The sequence below is a fragment of the Sycon ciliatum genome, chromosome 12, assembly GCF_964019385.1.
Source record: "Sycon ciliatum chromosome 12, ocSycCili1.1, whole genome shotgun sequence".
NCBI lineage: Eukaryota > Metazoa > Porifera > Calcarea > Leucosolenida > Sycettidae > Sycon > Sycon ciliatum.
Window position 1 is genome coordinate 8,415,530 of NC_088654.1, and position 10,170 is coordinate 8,425,699.

Sequence of the window (10,170 nt, forward strand, 5' to 3'; positions counted from 1 at the left end):
AACCCCCCCCCCCCCAAACGAACGAACATCTTCTCTAAAAAAACATCGATATTTGTGGACCACAGTTAATTGGGAACTCGTGGCCTGGCACGAGGGTAACATGGATGCAGCTAATGGGATTTCGGTCTTTGACCACTTGGTGGTGGGTCTGATCTACTCACCTCCCACCGTTTAGGCGCTGCATCTGCGCCTTTGATCCTAGAGGGACGACCCTATAAATAATAATAATAACCCTAGGCCTAGTAGTACTGGTCTACACACCATAGTACTGAGTCTAACGCTACTTTATTCATGAGGTTGGATTTCTCTGGCCAGCAGTCCAGCACTGACTCAGTGACTGTATACATGTACAGCGTAGATCTACAGACTACTACACATGCCATGGTGACATGGGACAGTCATGTCATGTCAACGTCGCCGACAATGCATGCATGATTATTATTCATTTTTTTTTATACTAGGGCCCAATGACAACATGTACGAGTACTGACTCAGCGTCAGCGACTGTGCTAAAAACGGCCCGGGCGGTAGCGTCACTACACCTGGCCTGGTCACACCACTTGGGTCTTGCGCTGCGCCGCTACGCATCTACTATGGGCGCTAGCGCTACATGACTTTCGAATGCTGTCAGAGCTGTGGGCCAGTACTGCAGTGTGGCTGCATGATTCGATTCTTTGAAAAGAAACTGACAGCATCGCTGGGACTTTTTTTCTGTTGGCACAGTTTCAATCTGATTGTCCTCCAAATTGTTTTACCTTTCTCTGACACTACTTGAATGTAGTGCACGTCCTCCTTCTCTCTTCAACCATGGCGAGCGCAAGCCCTTGTCCGACCCCGTCCATTGTGGAGGTTCCCACGCAAAGCTTGGTCTTGGAGTTCTTCTCACGCCGGAGCGACAGCAGTGATGCTTCCGTCGACGCCTGGCCCGTTGCGTCAGCTTCCGCCGCGAACCGTACTCGTTTTGGACTGCGAAGGTCGTTCAGTGAGGATCCGAGTTTGCTACGCGGACAGAGAAAGTCCGGCGACCACAGACGACAGAGGCTCAAACCTCTGCAGGACAACAACAACAGCACGAACGTCCAGCTAGGCGCTTCCGCGAAAAGCCATTGTCCTCCACTGGCCGAAGCCGACCAGGAAGATGATTCGGATGATTTTGTCGTTGAAGATCCTGTACTAAAAACAGTTGGCGAGAGCAGCAATGGACTTACTACCGTTGATTGTGCCCGTGATAGTGAGGTGCTGACAGAAAGGATCACTGGTCAGTGTGCACAATGGGACCAGGACGACCAGGCCTGCTCGGACGGGCCTGCAACCCTGTTGATGCGGCGGAGAGGCAGCCTGAAGAAGCTGATCATGCCAAGCCGAGCTAATTCAACGGCGGAAGCCCGACACTCCAACTCCTCGCCAAAATCACCCTGCGAGCTTGTTGTGGAGCGGCTCGCGGCCATTGGAGATGCAGCGGAGGCCAAGCAGCTTGCTTGCAAAGGTGTAGGTGAGTTGGTGTTGATCAGAAACATCATCTACCCTGATTTCGAAAGGGTAGGGAAGGAAAAGTTCGTTCCAGATGGCGGCCGAATGAGCTGGCAGACGATCGCAGCGTTCCTGTTCTTCAGCCACGCCATTGCCCAACATATGGGCCGAGAGGACACGGTGCTGGCCTGGGCGGCGAAGTTCATCGCGGACAACTTTCTTGCCTGGGTTGAATCTCAAGGCGGATGGGTGAGTACAGTTACTATGGCTATGTACGCTGTAGTTAGTTGTGTGTTTTGGTTTACATGCACGGTTCGATGATAAGAAGAACAAAACGGACGCGCCGCGGCATCAGTATGCTTGCACACCGTGACTGCTCAGCGTGTGTGTATTGTTTACAGAGCCTTGTATCATTTTCCATGCGCATGAGCGTTGCTCAACTGAAAATCGTTATCATGTAAAGAGTAGGCTTTGTTGTAGTCTCCTGGCTTTCCACCATTCTGGCCATTGGATTTGGGTGAGATAGCTCTCCGGCCTTAGTTTTCTTAGTATGTATCACCTGACGTCGCACAGCCATCATGGAGGGGCACCAAGGGTAGCAGAACCTGGTGTGGATATAAAATTTGGGTGTTCGCATACTTCCTTTGAAGATCTCTACCGTTTCCTCGTTCCGTAGCTCAAAGTACACGCATGAGCTCATTGTGCCGTCACATTAGCAGGCATGGGAGCAGTGTAGCATCCGACGGCCGATTGCGCTTTCCGAGTGTCGCCTTGCGCTGTTATTGGCTCTCTGTGTGAATGGGTTATGCGTGATGTTGTTTGCAGTTTGTGGTGGTCTCTGCTTCTCTGGGTACTGACCGAGTTGACACGCTGTCAGATTGGCTTGCCGGGCACGCAGGCGTGCACGAGCCCACACAATGCCACCGAGCGGCGGGAAACGCGGTGCGCGCGTGTCTCCCAGGGCAACGGGACGTCCCGGGGCGGCGGTTTTGACGGGCCGCGGTCGCGCGGTGACATGCGTGCTGTTGTGTTGTCGGCCTGGAGTGCTGGGAGCTGGGACTATGTCTGATGTAATCTCATGCAGCGCCTTGTCATCAAAACAAGTCTGACGGCTGGTGATCAGCGCTGGGCCGATGTTTTAGCGCCATCCTGCTGACGTTATGCAGTACTGATGAGCGGTTGCTATTTTCAGATGCCCTTTCGCGGGGAATGTTCTTGAGCTGCACTACAGCCTACAGTACAGGTGAAGGACTGTCATGACTAGCTTATGTCCAATGTGTTGCGGACTTTTAATCCAGAGTCGGCGAGTGAAATCTGACCTCACGAGACGAGTACAGCCGCATTCACTGCATGGCAAAGTTCCAGAACAGAAAGCAATAGCAAAGTAGAGGCACAGATATGGTACATAATAGTCCGATGCATAAAAGGTCATTATACAACACAAGTTTACAAATAATTATTAAAACTCCAGTGGAACGTAGTCAAGGCATTCTATAGCCGAGATCACTGGACTGGTGAAGAATCTTTTGAGCATAATGTTATCGGCATGATCCTGGCGCGGTTTGCTTCTTTCCACTGTTCTGAAACACCATGGCATCATTATAAATTCGATGATGCCATCTTCGTTTGTTCGTGCTGGTGTTTGCAAGCGTCGTGTGGCCCCGTCTGGTCGGAAAAAGAACGTACTACTTAAGTACAATGTACTAGAGTAAAACCTGTCAAGGCAGCGACCACTCGGATAAGGCGACCACCTGTCCCAGACGACCACTGCAACTTTTACCAGGGGATGCTATTTTCAGTCAAATGACCCTGGATAAGGAGACCACCTGGTTACAGAGACCACACTTTGAAGGTACCTTGAGCGGTCGTCTTAGACAGGTTCACTGTATTAGAGGGTTATTGACTGGAAACGGGGTACTAGGCAGTGTCCAAAAAAGTGCATGTGCTCTATACCTGATGCAACGAGAAAAAATGTAACTTCCAGCGCACACATCTGCACCAAGTCCGAATAATGTGTATGTGTTCATCACGTGACGTTCTGCCGTCGCAGACCCCATGGCTGGAGTTGCACACTCTTGGCGGTTGTGTACTGGTGGTACAGCTTACCCACGGCTGCATGGCCAGTGCCCTGGGGCCGCTAGACGTGCTACCGGATTTCCATGTGTCCACGACGGCACAACCGTAGTCTCCGGAGTATAAACCGCACCGAGATTTTTTTCCACAAAAATACATACATCGACCCCATTCACCACCATTAAATCGACCATCGTAGTGTAAGCCGCACCGACTTTTTCAAGGGTGAATTACTGGTGTTTGAAGTGTGGCCTTTACTCCGGAAAATACGATATTAATTTTGTACTCCACAGTTTCACTCTGCTGGAATTTTCTGTGTGCGTTTGATGTGGAAACGGACCAGTGCTTGATCTGTGATTGTTCCTTGCTGTCCGTGTTTGCCCGTCTCGTGTTTGCGTGGTTCTGCAGATGGCGTTGCTCAACTACTCTCAGCAGAAGACACAGGCGGGCACCGTCCATGCAGGTGCAGACGACACCGACTATGCAGCCGGCGCCAACGCTGTTGCAGACGTGTGCCCGGCAGACGCAGCAGCAGCGGAGCCCGTTACTCCGCTGACGGTTGGCGGCGTTCTTCTCGTCACTGCAGCAGCCGTGTTTATCTTGCTAGGCATCGCGCTAGCTCCGCGACGTTGAGAGTGTGCCAGCGGTACGTGATGCCCACTCTGTTCCTTCCTCCGAGAGCGTGCCGAGCCTGGTTGCTCCCGGTAGATAAGGCCACCTGGTGTGGCTTCGTCTATACGTTTGCCTTACGCCGGGTTGCACGGGGCACGCCTGTGTTCAGCAGCCTGCCGCTCTTGGACCATAATGGTGGCAGTGTAGCGCCACTCCTGGTGTGTGTGTGTGTGTGTGCGTATGTGTGCGTGCGTGTATGTGTGTGTGGTGTGTGTGTGTGTGTGTGTGTGTGTGTGTGTGGGTGTACGTGCGCATGTTTCTTTCAGTTTATATGCTCGCTGATGCTGGTCATCCATGTCCAATGATACCCATGTATTATTTGTGTGCGGTACGATTGGTTTCTGTCGACACCTGTTACTTCTATCAGTACCATAGTTCAGTGTGCTGGCTTTGCCAAATGTTTGTGACGAGCCGGAGCGTCATATTATACTCCGGTCTTTTCTGCTGCCTCTGATCGCTCATCGATGTGATTCATGCCACCCTTCACCACGGCCGTAGCGTGACGGTGCCTTCCGGAGGTCTTCCACTCTGGCCGGCTGTTCCACGCGCGCCGTTTCAGCCAACAAATTACCTTCTTGCATGTTCCCGGGGCCAATCCCGCGATCATTGCGACCGAACTTTCAATTCTGCACACTGCCGTGCAGCACATTTCTCTTCTATTGCCGTCGAGGCGCACGCACGCTGCTTCCTTCGCCGCCTGCGACTTATTGCTAAGGCTTTCTACCGGACTTTTGACGCTCCCTGGACCCCGGGGTGTCCGTCGCTGACTTACACTACCACCAAAACCCGTTCTATAGCTTATCCTCTTCCCCTGCTGGTGTTCTACGCAATGTTTTGAGCTGTTGTGTTGAGTGCTGTCAACGTTTCAATGCTTATATTTATCAATTATAACTACAGTGATATATACAGTATGATTTTATTATTGCTCTAAGTAACCACCGCTGGTTGCCATGTTCTGTTGCGTGTGTTACCGTCATACTCCGTTATTATATACTCCATGATTCAAGAGAACTGTCCTTGAATACAGTTTAAAACCATATTGATATGAAATTATGAATGGGTTTTCCAGTGCTGTCCCAGAAGTGGACCAATCTGACCCTCGATTATTCAGGTCTGCAATCGCATTGGACTGGGAAGGCATGAACAGGAGAGTGTATTGTGGTGTTTGTATGTGTGTGTGTGTGTGTGTGAGTCCTGTGGGGGAAGGGTTGAAAGCTTTTGAATCCTGCGACCGGTAGATTTACCCGGATGCCGTCAATCCAGTCTCTGTGTTGTGACGGCAGAGTTTCACATGCACGGGACACGGTTCACTATCATACACAGGCTCTTTACATGCTTTCAAGAGCACCGGGCTGTCTGCATTGGAAAGGGACCACGAACAGACTCAGTATATTTTCCAACAGTGGCGGGCCTCCACACAGAAATCCCATCCCATTTCCATGGCCGTATGACGGGGATGAGAACCGTTTTGTTCCTGTTCGTTGTTGTCCTGAGAATGATGCTCGCTTTTTCAGAATAATTAATTTTCTTGTTCTTGTGTTCTTTCAAATTTGTTGTTGTTGTTGTTGTTTTTTATTTGAATTCGCAATACCAAACGGGCAAGAAGCCCAATTACATGGAAGCGAATAAAAGAATGCTAAGAATGAGGCATTGGGGTGGATGTTATTTCAAGTGGAAAAATACTGATCCCAAATTTCAATTCAACAACAGCACAGCGTAATTGCTGGAAACCAGCGAGCCATAACAGTTTCCAGCAGGGAGTCGCAAAACCCTGTGAGGGTTTTACGACTCCCGGCTGGAAACCCACAGGCCCATCTGCACCCCGTCAGCAGCGCTGGCAGCAGTAGCAGTAGTAGCAGCAAAGTGTGAATGTCTGTGACCCATATCGTTTGTCTCCACAGTCCACACCCACACAGACTAGAGGCATAGCAGAAGGCGATGGGAGAGGGAGGGAGAGAGAGAGAGAGAGAGAGAGAGAGAGAGAGAGAGAGAGAGAGAGAGAGAGAGAGAGAGAGAGAGAGAGAGAGAAAGAGAGAGTCATGCCAGGCAACACAACGTGTGCTGTTATTGCACTCTTCGCCAGCATAGACAGACGACAGGCAACAAAGACATTTCCGACGCAGATGTTGCCATTCGGCATGATATTCTAAAAGGGTTTGGTAAAAATATGGTTTTCCGAAGGTCCTAAGTGTACAAAAAGAGTAAAAAAACTTTTGAGCACAGATGAAGCACGAAATAAAGGAAAGGCGGATAATTAGAGGAAAGAGAGAGAGAGAGAGAGAGAGAGAGAGAGAGATAGAGAGAGAGAGAGAGAGAGAGAGAGAGAGAGAGAGAGAGAGAGAGAGAGGGAGAGAGAGAGAAAGAACACACATTACCCTAGCATCGAAGACAAGCATACGAGAAACCACCTTGCACGACAGCACGGGCAGCCAGCAGGGAAAGCCCTTGAAAAACCAAGAACAAAAGGAACGCGCTGAGATAGCAAGCGAGACAGCTCATCGCACGGCACACGACGAATTCCCTCAAAAAAGCCAAGATTGGAGGGACGCAGAGATCGCAAAGCGAATCAGCTCATCGCACGGTACGAGTATGTAGCCGCTTCTTCTAGCTCAGGTTTAGCTAGATTGATATGTACAAGTGCATGTTGGTGATGTACGCATAGCGGAGTGTATGCTGCACGGATGCCAACAAAAATAATTCGTAAAAGCAAAAAAATACTTTCCATCTATACCTGGTAAATATGAAACTATCATGTAGGTTTTTCGCAGTGGGCCTTCCGAGCGTTATGTAAAAAACGAAAACCTTTCATTCAAAAGTGTTTTCGAACGGTACAGCTACCAGTTCTTGGTAGCAAGCTTAAGTATCCACACGCTGAACAGAACATAGTGTGCAGGAACGACGTGGGAACGGGGGCACTGCAGGGCTAGCAGGCAGTACGCACACACAGCTCACAGGCACAAACCGTCAGCATCAGACAGCGGAATACCAAAAAAGGCGTTAGGCACCGTTCAGCTGGAAGCTGCCTGTAGCTGGACTGGAGCAGCAGGTTCGCCGCTGAATATCCATCCACAGAAGACGATTCCATCCACAGAAGACGGCTCCATCGACAGAAGACGGTGGAGCATCTAAAATGTCTGCGATTCACAAGAAAAAGAGGCACAGACACAGCGAACAAACGCGGTTTCCATCACAACACTCCAATATCGAGCACCAGCCAGAACTATCGTATTTTCCGGAGTATAAGACGCTCTTTTGTGTTCTGCTCTACACAACGTTTGTCCCACTGTACATACCGTGCATCCCTGGACAGTGGGCACAAGTTGGTTACTAAAAGGTATTACTATTGGTTCATTGAAGGTGCTGGTCTCTAAAGTGTGCTGGACTAAAGAGTAGAGGTGAAACGATTACACCGAATTCGCCAAGGTTTTCATTGTGTGCCTTTGTATACCGAATACTCGAAATACAAATCGTTACAAGCTAACGAATCGATTATTCGAAAAGTTTGGATAACTCTATTATGCATACAGTATACACCTGTGCATGATTGTCACGTATGACTAGATCGACCAGCGATGTGCGAGGAAAATTTCTTCAACACAGGATCAATTTCAAATTCTAAATTTTCGCTTTTTTCAGCTTCTAATACTGCTTTTATCAGTGGAAGAAATAATCAAAAAATAACCGATAACCGATCAATAAAGGTTTAGGTTGTTCGGCAGTCAAAAGGGTAATCGCTTCACTCCTACTAAAGAAGGACGACTACACTTGTCTCTTCTAATGATCCAGTGCCGTGTAGCCTACGCACCTCATCTTCATTGCAGTCGTCAGTCCAATGGCCAAACACTGAACAGGGACAAAGAGAAACAAAATAACAGCCAGAACAATGGGAAACGTTCAAAACCAAACACTCTCGTCCAGACATGCCAACCAGGAGGCTTGAGTTCCCTGGGCAACGAGGCTGAATTCCCTTGATTTTGTCCGTTTTCCCTGGACATCAATTTTTTCGCGCATCCATCATTAGCAGTTGTATTTTTCATGATCGGTGCCGCTCAATCACAAGGGTTGTCATTGCAATGATTGCATTGACTTGATTGAGCTGTAACTGCACAAGTAAACTTTCTGTTGGCTACCGTTATACCGGCGACCCGTTGCAGTTCCGTATGTATTTTCAGTCTACTACATCTGACTACTATGTGCTGTGTGCAACGGATCTACAAGTTCGAGGAAACACTGATAAAGCGTCATAAAAAGGAGAAATTCGATTTCAATAGATCCCATTTTAACCCCTGGACTTTCGCAGCACATACCTGGACCCCGGAACAAACACCCTATTCCCTGGACTGTCCCGGGAAACCCTGTACGGTTGGCATGTATGCTCGTCAGGTCTTACATGTATGAGCAGTAGACCCCCCCCTTATCCGGGCAGGTCGGGACGGAGCACTGCCAGTAACTAGGAATTAGGAGTGGCGATCAATTCTTCAGCCTTTGCAACCTGTTCAATGGTGTAATCCCAGCACAGATAGTCATGTCCAACATAGCTTGTTCGCTATATCGCTACAGCGATGGGCATGTGGGAATGGAAGCGTGTGTGATAGAGCATGAGAGAGAAAGTATGTGTGTGTGTGAGGGAGAGAGAGAGAGAGTGTGAGTGAGTGTGAGAGAGAGAGAGAGAGAGAGAGAGAGAGAGAGAGAGAGAGCCAGTACGAGACTGACATAGGTATCAACCCAGCGTGGTAAGCATAGCGTACCTTCGCATGAGTCACAGAATGGTCGCTCAACGTGCCGTGAAACGCGGTTCTGTGACTCAGCTACGGGCTCGGGTTCAGCAGCCTGTGTTGGACAATCATCCGTGTCATGCTGATCAAATACATCACAGATATCGCAGAACAGACGCTCGGGGCGATTGGAAAGGGCCTCCTCGTTACTGACGGCGCTGCAGCAAGGAAGCAAACGAAGATACAACAGCAGACACACGGACAGGTATAAACATACATAAAGACACAGGAAAAAAGAAAATCAGAGAAAATATTGAGCTGATGCCTAAACCGTACTGCACACACACACGCACGCAAGCACACACACACACACACACCTTGTACCATGTATACGCCCGTCGCAAGAGAAGCACGCAAATCTGCAAATGCACTGGATGTGCACCCACAGATTTTCTCTTATAGCAACGATAGCGAACAAGATCTGAATGAGACAGATCAAGACTTGTGCCAGATAACTGTCTAATCCACACAACTGGCGAAGTCATGTGAATCGACCACCGATGCACACCTGGTCTACACCACACGGAGTACATCGGTATAAAACGGCCAAGATAGTTACCTATGCACACCCTACACTTGCTGGGGTAACCAGTATAGACAGCACGCTGCTTTGATAGAAACAGACACTAGATGCACTGGTACCTTGAAGTGAAATTGGAGTTACTTTACCAACCAGCCTCGGCTACTGAGTACTGGAAACCCAGAGCCAACAGACATACCAACAACCTCAGTCATGAAAGCTATTATAGTAACGGCACACTGGATCGTGGAGCCGAAACTAGCCGAAACTCCAAATGCTTTGGCAAGAAGGTAGCCTTCCAACATATCGGACACACACACACACACACACACACACACACACTCACCATGTACCACACACGCACGCACGCACTACTGGCCGACCTCCCGTACACATGCAAGGACACTGCACACGTTTCTCTTTGCCTCGCTCTGTGTAGGTTATTGCCTCTTGTAATTTATCATATTTTGTGCGTTGTTTTTGCTTACTGCCATGGCTGGCTATCGCCCCCCCCCCCCCCCCCCCTCCCCTCCATATTGTCCTACATTCCCTGGCCACGGGAAGGAGAAAACAAGCAACTCAGATTTTAGAACACAAATACTGTATTTCCCCGTAAGTTAGTTCTCCCCAATGACTTAGTACCCCCCTATAAAAAATACA

The 10,170-nt window shown here is 49.2% G+C and overlaps 2 protein-coding genes across 2 annotated transcripts in view; one reads left to right on the forward strand and one right to left on the reverse strand.

Annotated features, from left to right (window-relative positions):
- Nucleotides 1-669: 669 nt before the first annotated feature.
- LOC135828956 (uncharacterized) lies at nt 670-5,241 on the forward strand. Its single transcript, XM_065341391.1, has 2 exons — nt 670-1,719; nt 3,952-5,241. The coding sequence occupies exons 1-2, from the start codon at nt 808-810 to the stop codon at nt 4,174-4,176; spliced, it is 1,137 nt and encodes a 378-aa protein (XP_065197463.1). The 5' UTR covers nt 670-807; the 3' UTR covers nt 4,177-5,241.
- Nucleotides 5,242-6,334: 1,093 nt separating this feature from the next.
- Nucleotides 6,335-10,170, reverse strand: part of LOC135828949 (CAP-Gly domain-containing linker protein 1-like) — a 19,442-nt gene continuing 15,606 nt past the window's right edge. The window contains exons 12-14 of the mRNA XM_065341382.1: nt 8,964-9,148; nt 8,021-8,058; nt 6,335-7,349 (exon numbers count right to left, since the gene is read on the reverse strand). Of these exons, the coding sequence (XP_065197454.1) occupies nt 7,341-7,349; nt 8,021-8,058; nt 8,964-9,148 (232 nt within the window). The 3' untranslated portion in view covers nt 6,335-7,340. The remainder of the gene's footprint in view (nt 7,350-8,020; nt 8,059-8,963; nt 9,149-10,170) is intronic.